Source organism: Cyprinodon variegatus, unplaced genomic scaffold (assembly GCF_000732505.1).
Source record: "Cyprinodon variegatus isolate N-32 unplaced genomic scaffold, C_variegatus-1.0 Scaffold838, whole genome shotgun sequence".
Taxonomy (NCBI): Eukaryota; Metazoa; Chordata; class Actinopteri; order Cyprinodontiformes; family Cyprinodontidae; genus Cyprinodon; species Cyprinodon variegatus.
The window spans coordinates 269,624-287,542 of record NW_015151291.1 but is presented as its reverse complement, the minus strand read 5'-3'; the positions used below and the strand labels follow the sequence as shown (position 1 = coordinate 287,542).

Here is a 17,919-nt window from a genome sequence, read left to right as displayed (position 1 = left end):
TATCATTAACTTGCTGCAGCTGGCCCTTGCTTTAAAGTGGATGCAGTAAATTACATTCTTCTCAACAATCTTTAAACACTGTTGTCTAGATCTGACCTCCTGAGAGATGTAACTTATTTCTGGGACATTTCTATACATATTTTGATGGAGAAACTGGAGATGTGAAGGAGGGATAGTGGGAGTCTGGAGCATAGAGGATGATACAGAAGAAAAGGCTGTATTTCTTTTGTTTTTATGGCAGAAGCTCCAGCATCAGACAAATGCACAGTGCTGAGGAATGAGGTAAAGAAGCCAAAAGGTCAACAGGAACGAGATTGAAGCAGCAAATCTTCATCTGGCTGCACAACTAGTCGGTTGCAGTAAATACACTTAGCCCTTTAAAGTGAAGTGTATCATACTTGATACATGAGTGAGATATTTTTGTTCTTGAAACCTTGACTTACGCATTCAGGCACGTAGTGAACAGGAAACACATAACAGATTATACAGAAATGGACGTAAATAAAAGATCTAATTTAACTTAAAAATGTATGTTTTCTTTTTTATTCAGTTCTGAGAAAGCTCAGTGAAAAATCTAATTTTTAAATACAAAATAGATTTTTCTGTCAATTATTTCATGGACCAGGCTTTAAGACCTGATGGTCTGAGGGGAGCAGTTCCACAAACCTGGACAAAATGTTTCCGATTAAACAAATGTCAACCCTGTCGTAATGCTTCAGGACTGCAGTGCATTAGTTAAAACTATTACAACATCTGCGTCTCCAGTACCAAAGTCACAAAAGGTTAACTTTGTTGTCGTGTTTGCCAGTTCGACAGACTTTAATGCCCACTGATGAGATCCTGGGCAAGAAGCCCAGCAGGACATATTATTGAAAGTAAAGCTACAACCTGTAACCCTTTACTATTTCCAAGACTTCAAAATCATCATAAAACACCTATAACATCTAAGAGGAATGATAGTCAGCTTGTCTTTGACCTACTGACCTGTTTCATAAAACATTTCTATTATATCAGACTAGAAAGCAAAATCATTCGTTAGAGGGTTGTAAATTTCCTCTAGCTGTTTTAGAACTACTTTCCTAAAGTCCTGCAGGGCTTGTTGAAAAGAAATGAAGAAAACACCTGATTAGCATTCCGCTCAGGTCTAACAGTGCATAAAGGCTGCCCAAACAGGCCAAGCAGCGAAGAAGCAGTCAAACAGGAGTGCCAGCTTTAACAAACAGAGGGCTCATTACGCACACGTGATCTAACACACCCAGAAACAGGTATGAAACCTAAAGCCTCCACAGATTAATAACTTAAGTTGCTCTAAAAGGTTTTAAATGTGGGGTTAGTGAGCAGATTGCTGCAGAATAGAGATAGGTACTTCAGAGAAAGAAACCCAGTTTGTAGAAGTCTGCCACACCTGTGCAAACAGGTCCGAGTCCAGCAGAACCCAACTGCTCTTTTCCCCTGTTTAGACACTGAGTCAGCTGATGAATACACACCTTTGTCACACAGGTGTGGATCAATGAAGGAGCTGTAAACCTGTACGGATCGACTCAGTTTAAGACCAAGCACAGCCGGCGCCGGTTAATGATTGTGAGAGGGATAGATGACTGATTACAGTCCGACGGGGAGGCTGGCCTTCATTGAGCAAGGTGTCGACACAGTTCCCCAGAGATGGTGATTCTTTATGTCATGATGGCATCAAGCAGTTGGTGCAGAGATGTCTGCTGCTTATTCATGGTGGTAATCGGCCATCAAAAACGAGCTCCTTTGCTTTAAGATATTCTCACTGTGAGGTAACTGCTCTATATTGATGTTCAAACAGAAAGTTTGAGATGATTTAATCGGTTGTTCTGCAACTACGGTGAGCATGTGAATTGGGGCCTTAGTGTGACATTCTGCTGTAGCCCATCTGTGCCACAGTTTAAAATGTGGAGCATATTCTTAATGTGTTGGACTTTAATGGGATAACATCTGCTTTAAGAGCATTAAGCTAGGACCGGGACAGTTCTGGATTGATAGGTGACCATCAAAACTCACCTTAAACTTAATTATTAGGAAAGCAAAATTAGGATAAATGACAAATAACACATCTAACAGAGAGACCGGATTGGTTCAGCTGGGATGCTGAAGTCTCATAGATACAACCAGACTTTTCTGCACAAAAGAAAAATCCTTTTGACATACTAAGGTTATTGACAGTAATGTCTTGGAATCCCGAAAAACAAGTAGGACAGGTCTGACATGAGACACATGGACGGCCAATCCCCAAAAACAGCAATAAAAGACTGAAAGGAGTGGCAGAACACCAAGAAGGAGCTCATTTTAATTACTGAAGATGTTGGTTACTGAAGCTCATTGAGTGAATATGGGAATGACATCAGGTGCTTTGTTGTTGAGCTGAAAGGCCTGGGGCATCCTAAGACCCATATGAAATAACAGGTCAGTGTGAGAAGTGTTCTGCATATCTGGACCATATCTGACCCAGCTGAGAGGACTCAGGCTACTCTAAATGCCAGAACCAGCAACACTTCTTTAGCGGCCGAGATGCTATAAACAAGAGCCATATTGGCAATTTTTAATAATAAAGAAGGAAAAATTCCTAGATTCAGAGTGAAATGAAATAAACAGATTTTAAAATTCACCTTAAATGGTTGAGCTGAATTTACATATGATATTTATTCAACACAAACGAGAAAATATTGGTACAAAAGGTTTTATTCCTGTGAAATCGGAGGGGTCATATGAAGAGATGCATCCAAACACCGTTCACCCCCCACCAGGCAACCTAATTTCCTTAACAGGTTCTTATCTTATTTTCACTTACAGTTTCTCTCTGTGTCGTTGTTGAAATTAAATTCCTCCTGCCTAAAGAAACCAGGCCAACAGACCGGAGTGACATGCCTACACATGCTACAGAAACTCAGAGATCGACTGATGCTGATCTTTAAAGGCTGATGCAGACTCTTTTGACAAACTGGATATGTGCTGCCAACCCTACTATAGTTATAATGATAAAACTGATGATTTTCGAAATACACTGTTTGAAAAAATACAAAAATAGGCTTCTTAAAGATACCATTTACATAAAGAAAGTGTCATTTCTATAGTTGCCACATTCAATTATATTCTTTGAATTTTCCAAAGCTCCGATGTAAAAAAAAAGGAAAAGAAAAATGCTACATTTTACTCTTTTTTTTTTTTTTGGTTTTTTATCATCACTCATCGTAATTTGTTGAGTGGACGATAAATCGTATAACGATAAGCGATTCGATAAATGCTCACCCCTACTTAAATTAAATGATAACATAATCTTTAGGTAAGGCACGCATGTATCAGCGAGCAACGATGCAAAAAAGAAAACGATGTCGACCAGCAATATATCAGCAAACCGATGTAACGGTCTATTTCAGCTGGTTGCTCAATAGAAAATATACACTTTACACCAACGCAGAGACGCCACCAATTAAAACTACAGCATTGTCATCTTCTTAATAACAGCTTATTATGTTATTATTTTGTTCCCTCTTTCGTTGTTGGATTTTATTCCTCCTGCCTCTGGGGAAAAAAAGCCTCCAGGTTAAAGTAACACGCCTACGAACGCAGCAAAAAACATGTAAGTTCACTGTGTCATGAGGCGACAGAGGTTTGTTCAGCAATTGAGCATTTTGAAACCACTTAAAACTGTTTAACCAAGGAGAAAAACCTCAAACATCCCAGAAACACTAAATACAGCAGCTACGTGTCAAGCCAGTCGACGGATTTCACGCTTTAATGCCACACTGCTTTGTTCAGAACGGGCAACAATGCACATCAGATGAAGATAGAAGCCTGAGAACATCAGCCATCTCTTCGACCGACGACAGATTGCTCAAGAGAAATCTGCATGCAGCTCCCCTCTCTAAACCCCACATCTGGTGTTTTCTTATCTTCGTTTGACATTTAAATTAGTTTGATGAGATAAAACAGTATTGTCTCACAAATGCACAAAAGAATAAAAAATGTTTTTCTTTTCACTGTATTAGAATAGAAATAAAAATATGCTCCATCATCGCTCAGAGGGGATATTCAGGTGTTACCAGCAGGAAATGGGAGCAGACTGAACATTAAGGACAACTTTTAAAACATAATAAGCGCATCAGATTCAAATAAATGCGTTCATGAGTGTGATAATTTCCTATTTTCTATTCTAAGTGGTGATTTTTAAAGATAAAAAAACTGGGTTGCACATTTCAAATTAATTAGAAAAAAGAACACTACTGACCACCAAACGACTGGATGGGAGCTACAGATCCCAATAAGCTTTAACAGCCTCTGCAGTGGTGGAAATCGTTAAGAAGTCATTCGGAGGCTGTTTTTGGAGGAGTGATGACTGGCCTGCAGCAGCACCATGACGTATTTTGCTTTCTGTTTAGCCAGCAATGTCAGCCTGATGAGGCCCGCTGGACCAAAATCTCTAATTCCACCGAGGCACGGCGTTTAATCTCCTGCTTACACAACACAGAGGGTCCATCCAGGGTCCGGCCTCTCCATACAAACAGGATTCTGCTGCGGCGCGGGTCATTCCCCGCTTGCAGACACATTTGGTAGACAAATTGACCCTGCTTTAGAGTGCTGAAGCTCAGCAGAAAAGTCACTGATGTGGGGCTAAATGCTGAAAGCAGAAATGTCCGCTGACGTCTTAGTGTGTCCCTGTGGGACTGAAAGCCAGAGTTGGGCCTAGATTCTGACGGACAGGACTGAAAACAGCAGAGGGGAGGTCAGGGCTTGATGTATTTCCAGCTTTTATGAAGCATCGCTGTGGGGCCGAGATAAACCCAGAGGACAACTGTGGATCAGAATATACAACCCTGCTGTTGGTAGGGATGAATCCAACATCATTTAAAAATCAACGCTTTGTTTACACACCTGTTTGCAGACAAAATGCCATGAATTATTTATCCTGTTCATCATTTGAAATAGAAACACCTGAAGCCCCTCCCTTTGCACGAAACACAAGGTCAGTGAGACCAACAGGAGCAGTTTTCCCCTCAGGGCAAAATCCTCCAGGAAGGTCGAGGTAGGATCTCATTAGGCTAATGGGATCTCTGCAACACCCCACAGTCCAGCAGGAAGACTGCGCTCTGTGACGATGATGTAGCTGAGGCTCATGATAAAAAGGATGAAGTCTGACGCTCTGGCAGGTTCTGCTCCACCAGGAGATAATGATTAACCTACCGTTTCCTAAAACCATCATTAATAGAGGGTCAATATTATGAATCACCTGCCAACATGTGAAAAATGAACTTAGCTCATTATCTAGGTTGGCTTTCAACCAGCTCATTCTTTTCAAACAGTATATATATATATATATATATATATATATTTATTTTTAGGACTGAAACAATTGATAGGATTAATCACGATTAACCAATTATTGAAATAATCGTCAATCATTTTAGTAATCGATTAATCGTTAACTAGAGTAAAGAGAGTGTAAAATATGCCTTTAGCTGACAGAACTACCAACTTAGAGCAGCAATTATACCAAAATTGTGAAAAAAATAAAATAAAATAAAAATCTGTACACATTTTGCATTTAAGATAATATTTTTAGTCTGTCAACATGCTCTATCCAGAACTCCTCAAGTGGAAAAGCTTTATTTTCACTTGGTTTAATTTAGCAAAAAGTCTTCTTTAACCCTATAATGCCAAATGTATCGTATTTGATACATACGGTTTCTGAAATGTTTTGCGTCTGACACCTTTTGCATAATTTAATGGTAAAAACTTTGCTCAAAATCCTATTGTACACAATCAGATATACCTGATAACAGCCAGTAGAAGACTACACAAAAATTAATCTTGACTTATCACATAGTAATAAATTATTAATATCAAAAATGTATTTCTTTTTTTTTCTTTTTACATATTTTGTTAAAAGGGTGAATAAGGAATTCAAACAAAAAAAAATTATTTTCTGTTTTGTTTTATTCTTGGATCAGGCTTTTAAGGGTTAAGGAACCTTTTGCTGTGCGATCAATCAATTAATGGGAAAAATAATCGACAGATTAATCAAGTTGCAAAATAATGGTTAGTTGCAGCCGTAATATATACAACTCTCCATCACGTTGCTCTCGGGACTCAATGCAGACCAGTTTTCTTTTTTCGTTTTTTCTCACCAAACTTGTTCATCCTTGCGCATTGTTGGAACAGGAAGGGAGCATCACCAAACTGATCTAATGCTAAACTCCGTTAATGGACTGTGGAATATTTAGAAGCAGAATTTTACAAATAAATCTGTTGCAAAGATCCTACCACAGATTTTAGTCATTTTCTTACATATTGGTACAGATCTAATACTTAAAAGTGGGCTGATATTAGAACCGTCTTGTTGTGTTCTGGGTTCTTCATTAAACCTTAATGAAATCAATATGCCTGCAAGCATCACCACACATTTTTTAGGTTGATGCTATTTAAATAATTGCTAAAGTTAATCATTTGCTTTTTTTGTGGCCCTTAAAATACTGCATTCTTGCGATATTGTCTTATATCTAAATCTTTTACGTTTGGGATGAATAGATCCATAAGAGGGTACTTTGAATCTAATATATTTTACAGCCCTATTAAATGTCATTAACGCCTGATTCCCAATTAAAAACATCCCAGAAGCCACAAAAACAGCCCCAGATTTTTTTAATGAGTCAGAGAACATGGCAACAGATTATTTGTTGATATGTTGCTTTAGTTTTCAGCTTCCACACATTTCCAAACACCCAGAGCGTAACGAGGCCACCTCCATGGGTTTACTGAAACAAAGAATAGACCTCGGAGTGAATATTGGATCAAAGCCTCCGCATTTAATCTCATCAGTTCCAAAAAAACAGGCTGGCTGATATGTAGAGCGCATGAGGGATGGATCCATGAGCTGCAGGGTCAGTAAATAAATGGGATGCAAATGTGAGGAGAGAGCAGAAGGAAGATGGAGGGCTTTGGATTGTTTCCGATAGTCATCCAGAATGTTTTTTTTTTCTTTTTCCACGTGTCAGTCCTGAGGGGCAATGAGAGGACGGCTTTCCCACACTGGAAATGGAAACACACAATGAGCTCCCCGGGGATCCCGTTTTTGGCAAAGACTTGTCCAACAGGGTGAGGCTATGACCACAGCCAACAAAACCCTCTGTGGTGGTTAATATTACCAGCGCAGAGGTAAATGATCTGCATAGCAAATCGATCCCTTCCTGATTCAGTCAAGTTAAGGACACCAACTAAAAAATTTTTTAAGTTTATTTCTGATTCCGTTGATTACTTCCTTTATAAATACTTAAAATGGCTTGCTCAGGACAAAAACTCTAAAAGCAACAAACTGAGTTTATTAGCTTTTAAGAAAATAAACCAAACACTAAGCAACATTCTTTAGGACTTAATGATTGGTAAAAAAAAATTCTATATTGCAAAACAGTTAACAGCTCACTGATTTGGTAAATATCTAAAGTATAAAAAGAAAAGGAGCTGCATTAAGGATGTATTTTTCCAGGGTTTGCTTATCGTCAGATGTCCAGGGTCGAGCTGTCACCGCCAGGGTCAGCTGCTCTGTCTCTTTCCAGGGACAAGGCCAGCTGATTAGCCTGAAAGAGACAAATCATCTTCTACCAGCTTCCTCTGAAGGTCGTCAACACAGACGCCGTGCAATCTGAAAGGATCAAATAAACGCTGACTAAAAAAAAAACTAACCAAGCCTGGCTCCAAATCAACCGCTTTTTGTGAGAATAAGACCCTGGACTTCTGCGTTTTAACACCGAACCTCAATCCAGATGGATGGTGGGAAAGTCACGCCTTACTGAAACACAAAGACGGTCACTGAAAGCAGAGCCGCAGTCTTCAGTAAAAGTTTGCCGAGAGGACACCTCTGTTTTTGTGGATCTCTGCAGAAAGGCGCCCAGAGTGTATCTTCTTCACATGATCAAACCACCTAAACTAAATGCTTTGGATGCACAGGGGCAGCAGCTCCTCGCCTTATCTCTAAAGGCTGGGTTATGCTTGATGAACAGCGTTTATACTCTATGCGATTTTCCCCGGCTGTCCCCAATATTCTGGCTGAGTCACAGACTGCAGGCTTATAAATATAACTATGCAACATGTAGAGCTTTTTAAAGCCTCTTCATGTCATCCAACTGTGACAATAAGACACAACTGTGTTCAATGCTTTTTTTTTTTTTTTTTAAACAATCTATTGTTTTTCTGCACCCAAAATCAGGCAATGCAAATGGTGCATGGATGCTAAAAATCACATATGACTGCACGGACGCTTCTAGCATAAACCAGGCTTAAGGTCAAGTCTAGCCATCCTGCAGAAGATCATGTAAGCAAGGAAACACTAGGTCCTCTGCACCCCACAAGATGATTCGGTACGGGGTTTGTCATTTCTTAATCCTCTACTTGTGGATTCTATGACAGTTCCTTTTGGATATTACCGTAAAAAAGCATCCCCACAGCATGACTCATCCACCCCCATACATTGCGTTTAGCATGTGGTTGGGTCACTTAGAAAATAGAAGAGTCATTCAAAGTCATCTAAACAGCCTATATGGTGTAAGACTTGTATCCAGGCAGCACATAGTTACAAGTAAGAAATATTTTCCCAAATATAAACTGATTTACTCATTGTGTGAAAATATATATACGGTATATAAGAAACACATCACAACCCACTAAAATGCTGCATCAGAGAAGCTTCGATTTTGAACACATTTAAACTGTAATGAAGGATAAGATTGGACTAAATGTGCAGCTTTGATTGGTGTAAATAAAAACCCACTGGAGCAGAAGACTCAGTGGACATCAGGTAGAAATAATGTCAGTCCCTCATCCTGAGGGCGTCCAAGCTTTGCTGTTCCATCCCAGAAGGACCTCAGTCCATAGGGGAACACAAATCCCTGCTTACTCTGGATCTGTTCCCAGAACAAGCCTCTTTTGGAGTCTTTTTATACCAGCAGTGCAGTGAGAAGGAAAAATATATATATTTTCGGGGGAATAAAAAAAAAAAAAAAAAAAAAGATGCAATAAACTCCCAACTCCTCCAGGAGGAAAAGAAACAGTCAAAGAATGACACAGTCAGGGCTCTAGTTCTACTGAATCGTGCCTTTCTACACAGAGCTCCAATAAATTACAGTTATCAGACCTCTGCTCTCTATTCATTCATAACGAACAATAAAATGTCACCTTTTTCCTTTCCTTTGGCTTAAGTTTATCTACTGAATATTAATGATGCAAAGCATCAGTCCTTTTAACACGTCCAGAAATGTAAAACCGTAGGTCACAACCACTGTGCTCACACTTTATGACTGAATGTCCAGGTATGATCACGATTTCAACCCACAAACACACACCTGAACACGCATCCCTTAGCAGGAGCTGCTTCAACAATGAACAGCACAGTCTGACATACAGCCTCAGAAAAGACAGGGAAGTGAGGCGTGAGATAATGAGGCAAAAACTGTCCAAACAGACAGACAGTTGCACTGGGCATGCAGGAGGCTGCAGCAAATATCAACTCAGAAAGACATGGTCGTCATGTCGAATCTGAGACAACCTTTTGTTTTCTTTAGCATTTAATTACCCTAATTCATCAGGTTCAGCTGGTCTCTAAGGCTCATAAATATTAGTACTTAAATATTTTCTGTTTACCAAACCAATTAGGAATTAAAGCCATAAAAATCACGTACCTGTACGACTTCTATTCCTCTTTTCCTGAAAAAAAAGAAAACACAAAGTCAGTTTTCTTCAAAAAGAAAAGAAATTGATTAACTTCAGCATTATTTTCGAATCATAGCCCACTAAATATTATCATGCTCTCATGGCAAGCAGCTTAGAGCCTCAATATAGGGATACAACATGTATGGTTAGCATCAGCATCTGTCAATGTTGGTCATTCTGAAACCTATCAGGACCGGTCCGATATAAAAAACAAAACAAAAAAATAACTAGGCCGATATTAAGATCCCATGGTTATATGCAGTGGGTCTTGTGTCCAAAGGGTAAGAATGTGTATAGGATGCAAAATGGGTAAATATAGTTTATTGAAAATAATAGAAATTATTATCGGATATTGATGTTGGCCCAAATTTTAAAATCGGTGCTTTAACTTTATGTTTCATCAGATCCATTAAAGAAATCCTCAGCTGAAGACAAGACAGGATTATTATGAAACACACAGAGAACAAAACTGATTCTATTCATTTATTTCCTTAAAAAGAAGAATGAGTTCCCATTCGTTCACAATGGCTTTATTTTGTTTAATAAATAACGACCTTTGGAGAAAAACAAGTATGTTTTTCCATTATTTGTTATCCCTCGATTATTTTCCTCTTTTAAAAGTTCATAATGATTTACATCTCATTTCTCCCCTTCTGAGAAGTACAGTTTGAAGCTGTGTCAGCAGACAACAAATAAAGTTATATAAATTATGATTAATCTCCGGAAAGACTTTGAAAAAAATCACTTTTATTGAAGAAGGAAAAATATTATCTCTCCTGAATTTTAAATCCGAAGCCATCAGAAGCACGCATCTTTGAGGCATTGTGACTTCTGTTAGGAGAGTTTGTTTGGACAAACCTGAATGGCCTCACAGCTGCAGGTGAGAGAAACAAGCAAGGGGGAACAGAACGAGTTCAGCCATGCTACAGCTCAGCCATTCTGGCGCATCTGGTTTTACAGGCCCATGGTAACAGCAACATGGCCGTTCACGGCTTCACAACAATGCAGCTGGCGGCTTTCATGTGGAGCGAATCGGGCCTCGGCTTGAGATATGAAATGGATACATCTCAGATATGCAGAGCCCTTCTCTCCGATGCATAGTTTAAGAGGCTGCAGATGAATCCTTTAAAGTATTTTTATCATCTAACAAAGATAACCAGGGGAAAGAGAGCACACAGCCAGATGAAGTCAGCTAAAACAATTAGAGAGCAGCATGCCATGTTCCAATGAAATTCAAGAAGAGATGAGACGCAAGGTCACAGACCTCTACCAGTCTGGAAAAGGGTTGCAAAGCTCTTTCTACTACAGTTAACCTCACCGACAGCCATTAAAGTAAATATAGAGCAACGTTTGACTTCCAAAACTTAGTCTAATCCCCGTCTAACCCAGGAGGTCAAACATTTACACAGAATCACTAAAGCGCTGCAAGCCTTCAATATCAGCATTCATGATGCAACAATAATTAAGAGGCTGTGTTGACTAAAAACAAACACCTTGTAGTGGCCTAGTCAAAGTCCAGACTCAAACTTCCTTATCATGCTTTGCCATAACTTTAATTTTTTATTATTTAATAAATAAATAAAATTTATCCCTCTGATGATTTCAAAACCAGGTCAAACTTTAACGGCTAAGTTTGTGTGAACAGACTAGGAATCGAACTTTGGTTGTTTTTATTTTCCGAATCATAATCAAACAAAAGCACGCTTAAAGGGTGTTTGCGAAAATTTATATATTTATTTTGTTAATTTTTGTAAAAAAAAAAAAAAAGAGAGAGAGGCAGGTTGTAATAATCTAAATCCCTTGATTGTTTCCAGCAGCATGTCTGAGAGGTCTTCATCCAGCTCAGAGAGATTGGTTCGTCTTCAGAGAAGAAAAGGCTAAAACTTGTAATTATAGACTGCTAGCCATTGCCGTTAAAGGTGGAAGAGTTTAGGGATTTATTACTTTTTTCAAATATGGTCTTCTTTTTTTTGGAAAGCCTGTGAAATTTACTATGGAGTTGTTTTTTATTCAGGCTATCTTCTTTAGAAGCGAAAATAAGTTTGATGACCTGAAACATGCATGTCAGCCAAAGAAAAACGAACAACAGAAGTAACCTGGGTGCAAATACAGTATATTTCACTAAACTAAATCTAATTGTAATGCTACATGTAACACTTAAACTTTCCACTTAAAATAAATGAAATAATTAGTTAAGAAACACATGCATGAAAGAATGGCAGCAGTAATCTGCATCCAGTGTAGTGATTTGACACGTGCAGGTGTAACCTTGTTTCATGTCATCAACCCAGCTAAAGCAGAACACAGTAACCTTGTTAAGTCAGGAAAAAAACAAAACAAAAAAAAACAACAACAATGTTTTCATTAAAGATCTGCTCTGAAGGCCATCGTTTCAGCCTGCAGGCGGCTGTGACCAGACCAGGCTGTAGGACGGGCCTAGCTACGGGCAAGGGGAAGACAGGGACGAACGCACACGCTTATTACATGCATGTTTTATGGTCTGCATGCTTGAATGTAAGGCTTAAGCTGCTATCACCTTAAAAAAAAGAAAAAAAACAAAAAACAGACGCCAATGAAGACAAGACATCCAGAGAAGCATCAGATTATTATCAGTTGAATCACTTCCTTCCTCCATTCTTTGAGCTCGGAGAGAAGAACCTGAAGAAGAGGCGGCGGTTGTGTTCGGGTCACAGAAACATTTCAGTTTTCTAGGGCAATCCTGACAGACCCTGATCTATTATAGAACAATGTTACCTCCTTCTTTACTCCCCTGTTTAACATTGTTTAGTGTGTCCCTGAGGATTGCGAGAGGAGAGGTGAAAGTAGAAGGTGTTGCTCGGACATTTATGAAGAGATTAAAAATGATTTTAGTGGAATATGTTCAGATAATCGGAAGTGGCCCAATCAGGTTGCCTGGCCAGGCAGCACTGCCGTAGCAAAGGTGAGAAACCCTCAGGGAATACAGACGTCTTTCCCAACCTACTGCCCAGTATACCTAGCATCTAAAAGATATGAAAAAGATTATCAATTTGCTAAATAGAGGTGCGTCTCTGGTTTTCCAGGAATACTGAAGCAACAAAAACCCCTAAGCCGTGTTGCCACTGTAGATAAGGGAAGATAATGGAGGGGCTGCCATGCCCTGCAGCCCTTCCTTATTTTCAACAAGCTGCATACTGAGAAATGTGAATCAGTTTAACTTATCTCTCTAAAGAAAATCAGAGCGCTCTTTGTACCAGTCAGCAAACCATTTACCTCTGCTGGACCTGGAAGCAGTCCAAAAAAACAGAGTCCATTAACAGAGAGGAGCTGCCTCCTCTCAAGGCTGGAGAATAGGAACAAATCTAAACAACACAAAGGCATCAAGTCTCAACAAGAACCGAGACGAGCCGTAAACCGTCCTATGTATTCCTCTATAAAGATTTTACAACAGCTGCTCGGTGCATGCAGAAATCCTTGAAAACATTTAAGCTTGACTTCAGGAGAAATCATTTTAAATAGGAATATATTTTGTTAAGAACCTGATTTTGTGAGAAGTTGAGATAGAAATGCTTCATCATAGTGGAAAACTTTTGAAAAGAAAGCATTAAAAATACCACTTTATAACAGTGGACACTGATAAAGCATAAAAAACAGAAAACAAAAGATAGTGAACACGGTGCTTCACTACAATCACTGGAAAAACTTTGCTTTTCTGGCTTATTCCCTTTTTCCCTCTTATAATAAACAGTGCAGAGTTAGAGATGATTTCTGGCACAGAGTTACAGAAATGTGCCTTCTGGTTTGGTAGCAGCTCAAAGTTTAAACCAACATCAAAGTTAATCAAAGGTACAATTTAAAAATCAAGTACAGGCTGTAAGCAGAACAATAGATTTCAGAAGCAGCACCCTTCCACCTTCCCACATACTGTCTGCAGAAACCAAGGTCCACAGCAGGGTTCTGATCCAAACCAACCATCCAGTAGAAAATAACCACAAACCTGCAGAGATCAGCAAAGGCCTGGAAGTTCAGCTTCTTCATCTTCTTCTCACTGAGCCAGTAGCCCACCCTGCGCCCCCTCAGGAAAGTCTGCATCCTTTCAGCGCTGCTTGGTCTCCTCTGGAGGGAAATCTGAGGATGATGGTGAAGATGATGGGAGACTCCACCTGCAGGGATAGGGGGTAGGAAGTCAGTAACAGCCAACCACATCAGAGGAGATCATCAACAATCAGTGCTGGGAGGCTGCCCACGTAGGAGGAGTGGTAACAACCAATACTCCTGACCCACGCAGGAGGAGCTTTCTGCTCAGACCCGCTCTGATATGAAAGGTTACAAGAAGTTTGTCTGAATCCAACACGCTCCTTCCCTGTGCTGCTAACAGCCACTGCTAACGTTAGCAGGCTAGCTAAACCTGAGTCCTGAGCAGCTAACAGAAGCTAACAGCTCCCCCAGGCTGAAAACATTCCATAGAAACCTCAGAATATCATCCCTGTTGAGTGTTAGAAACACGGAGCTAACAGGTAGATGCTAACCTGCAGATAAACTAACTGATCAGACCAGTTAGGCTGTTGGAGAGAATGAGGCTCAGACTGCTAACTAACCTGCAGGTTTAGCTCCGGGGACGGTCCGTGTTTTCCTCTAGAACTAGCTCAGAGAACAGTCCATGATCCGCTCCGAGAGCAGGGAGACCCGAGGAGACCGAGAACAGACACGGCTGAACCAGGCAGAGATGTTCCCGGTGTTTTCCTCTCCCTGACTCCCTCTGTCAGCTTGACTGACTGCACACACCCTTGGTCCTGATGCTGCCTTCACTGACTGCACGGAAATAGCAGCGCCTTCTGAGCTGACGGCACGCGCTCCTGGCTCTAGCTGCTGCCTTCACGGAACGCTCAGGAATGAGAAAATCTTTCAAGATGAAGAATAAAACGGTTTAAATAAAGTCAACATGTCTGGCTATCTGCTTACAGAAAACAAAACGATACAAAACATTTTTAAAAAAAGAACGCAACATTCAAGTTATTTAGAGCTAAACCCTGTTTATGAATGTATATGCATGAGTAAATCAGCGGGTAACTTTTATCGACGTTACATGGAACGAGAACGCCCCCTGCTGGAGAATCGAGGAATAGCCTATGTTTGCAATTATAATAAATAAAGTTAAATAAAAACGATTTCGTTTTTGTTGGCCTACCTTAATAGATTGTTGAGCTTTTTAAAATGTCATTATATTAACCACCTCTAAATATTTAAGTTTAAATTTAGATCCTAATCCAAATAAAACATTTTAGAGCATTTTATCTTGAATTTCTGACACAAGTATAGAAAATATTTGTCTATTCATAGTAAATTATGTAGAATTAAATTCAGTTTAGTTTCTTGTTGTTGTTTTTTTTTTTTTTTGCAACAACAGACCTTAAACAAATGTAGTGTTATTTTTTCTTAAATCCTTATTCCTTTTCATTTGTAGCTATTTATAGGGAAAATATATCTTTTCTTCATGTCTTGGCTCAAAAGGCGCCAACTGGAACACTCACAAATTAGGCTGCTGTAGCATTTCCATTAGTAGTTTTTGCACAGTATTTCTTTACTTTATGACTGAAAAATATGTTGGCTGGAAAAATTTCTTTTGCTGCCCTTTAGTTATTTATTAAACCAGGTGCTGAAGATTTCCTGGAACTAGCTGGAAGGTCCTTTATATACTTATAGATTTCAGGTGTCTGGTTTCTAAGCTGTTTCTTTGCCTTTTTGTACTGATTTTTTTCATGCTTTCGATGCTCATTCCTAATACTAGTTCACTTCATCACCCCAAACCAAACTTTTACAAAAATGTAAGATTTTAGACCATCTTGTTTTACTAATACTGTGTTTTTGAGGTTAGCTGGTCTAAAATGGTCTTGCACAAAACTACAATCTGGCAAAACTTTAAGATTAAACTTATATGAAACTGTGTTCTGATTTAACTGCTAAAATAAACCACAAAAAAAAAAGAAAGAAACAAATTTTCCAAATCCCTGTGTGCATATAAAACAAATATATTCCTTTAGAGGGAGGTGTTTGCCTAGTGGCTTCTCAGTGCACTTGTGCAGTTGTGCTCTGAGAAGGTTGCAAGTACCCAGTTTGATCTCCACAGCCTTCACTGTGGGTCCCTGAGCAAGACCCATAAACCCACACTGCTTCTCAGGCGCTGCACAGTGGTATCCCACTGCTCCCTAAGGGAATGGGTTAAGATGCAGAGTTTCTCCAGTGTGTGATCAATAAAGTTCCATTATAATCACAGTTCCACCAGCTGGCGCTGTGGGGTGAGGTACAGATTGCAGACAGACAGCAGAAATCCTCACCTCTGTCAGCAGCTGTCTTGTTAGTGTCATCATCATTTTTAACTTTATTTGAACAACAGTTTTACAAAGTTTTGCAACCAGCTGACAATATATTTTTGAGGACTCAAAACCCCATACCCCATTTCCATATAAAAGATTTTGCTAACATGTTTACATAATACATAGCTTCTTTAAATTTACAGCTTCTTTAGTGCTCCTTCTAAACATTTATGTGACACAAACCATTTGTGAATTTTCCAGTGTGTAAATTGTGCATTGCTTCATATGTGATTTATGCAGTTTCCAAATAAACTATGTTAGTCACATTTAATGTTTTTGATTTTCAGAAAATTATTTGGCTGCATGGTGGTGAAGTTTGTGGCACTGTTGCCTTGCAGCAAAAAGACACAATTCCTGGTGTTGCATTGAGTTTGCATGTTCTCCCCATGCATGCATGGCTTTTCTCCAGGTGCTCCGTCTTCCTTCTACAGTTCAAAAACATGACTGTTAGGTTAGTTTGTAACTTTAAATGGTCTTTAGGTGTATATGGTTGTATATCACCGGTGACAGACTGGCAACCTGTCCTTGGTGTACCCTACCCTCTTGCCCATAGACTGCCGGTGATTGGCCCAGACCCCACAGCGACCCTGATGGAATAAGCGGGAGAAGATGGATGGATGGGATTTGTGTGATCTCTGTAACCAGAGTTATAAATTATCCTTATGGCTCTTTTATGAATAGCGGTTGTATTGTATATTTGCAGTATGACCCCAGACCTCTGCACAGTAAAGTAAATATGGAAGAAGCAGTGAACAATAGAGAATATAGAGTGATTTCTGATCCAGAATGTGTTTTAAGACAGAAATACTCCTTTTTAATTTGCAATGTTTGATGTACATTATATGAGATGTCCAGTTTATTTTATTTTATTTTCAGTTATTACCCAAATAAATTTGTATTACATGTACTCTTTCAATTCTAACCCCATCCACTTGTACTAATACTTTTGTTTGAATTGTTATTGCACTTATCAACTAACTGGTTTTACTTTCAATTCAAGTTTGTTTATTTTAGACTTACAAGTATATAATAGAGACAGTATATGTCCATATAGCATAAATTAAAACAGTCTGAAAAAGGGTGTATTGGCAGAAGCAAGGAGCTTATAATGCTTATGATTAAAAATCAATTGTTTCTCTTAAACCCCCACTTTCAGTTTGTGCATTTTGGTACTATTAAATCATAGATAATTCTACAGAGTTGTATCATATAGAGTAGGGCTCAAACAGTTAATAGGATTAATCGCGATTCATCGATTATGGAAATAATAGTCAACTAATTTAGTAATCAATTAATCATTAACTGGAGTTTCAAGACTCTAAAACATGCCTTTAGCTGACAGAGCGACCCACCCTGAGCAGCAATTATACCAAAACTGTAAAAAGAAATAAAATAAAAAACTTTTTTTTGTCTTTCAATATGTGTTTCCAGAACTCCTTATGTGGAAAAGTTTTAGATTCTCCTGGTTTAATTTTGTAAAAAAGTCTTCTTTAAGGAACCTTTTGCTATTTGACTATCAATTGTAAAAATAATCGACAGATTAATCGATTTGCAAAATCATCATTAGCTGCGCCCCTAAAATAAATTATAACCAGTTTTGAACCTAATACTGCCTCCTGGGGGATACCACAAACACCATAGTCACAAATTGTTTAAATTATAATTGAATAATTTCTTCCCCAGTGCAATGCTTACCCCCTGATCCCATTGAAAAGTGTATTGAGTAACATGCCATATTTGATTGTGTTAAAAAAAAAATCCTATGTAGATCTATGTATATTCCAGAGAAAAACAATTTATGTTCTATGAAGCTTAAAATTTTCTTCAATTGAATCTGTCAATG

General features: G+C 38.9%; 1 protein-coding gene across 2 annotated transcripts in view; it reads right to left on the bottom strand.

Moving 5' to 3' along the window:
- The window catches only part of itpk1 (inositol-tetrakisphosphate 1-kinase), a 32,466-nt gene extending 17,956 nt beyond the window's left edge, over positions 1-14,510 (bottom strand). For both annotated transcript variants that reach the window (XM_015397124.1, XM_015397125.1), the window contains exons 1-3: positions 14,301-14,510; positions 13,700-13,865; positions 9,693-9,717 (exon numbers count right to left, since the gene is read on the bottom strand). In XM_015397124.1, the coding sequence (XP_015252610.1) occupies positions 9,693-9,717; positions 13,700-13,794 (120 nt within the window). In that variant the 5' untranslated portion in view covers positions 13,795-13,865; positions 14,301-14,510. The remainder of the gene's footprint in view (positions 1-9,692; positions 9,718-13,699; positions 13,866-14,300) is intronic.
- Between the last annotated feature and the right edge of the window lie 3,409 nt (positions 14,511-17,919).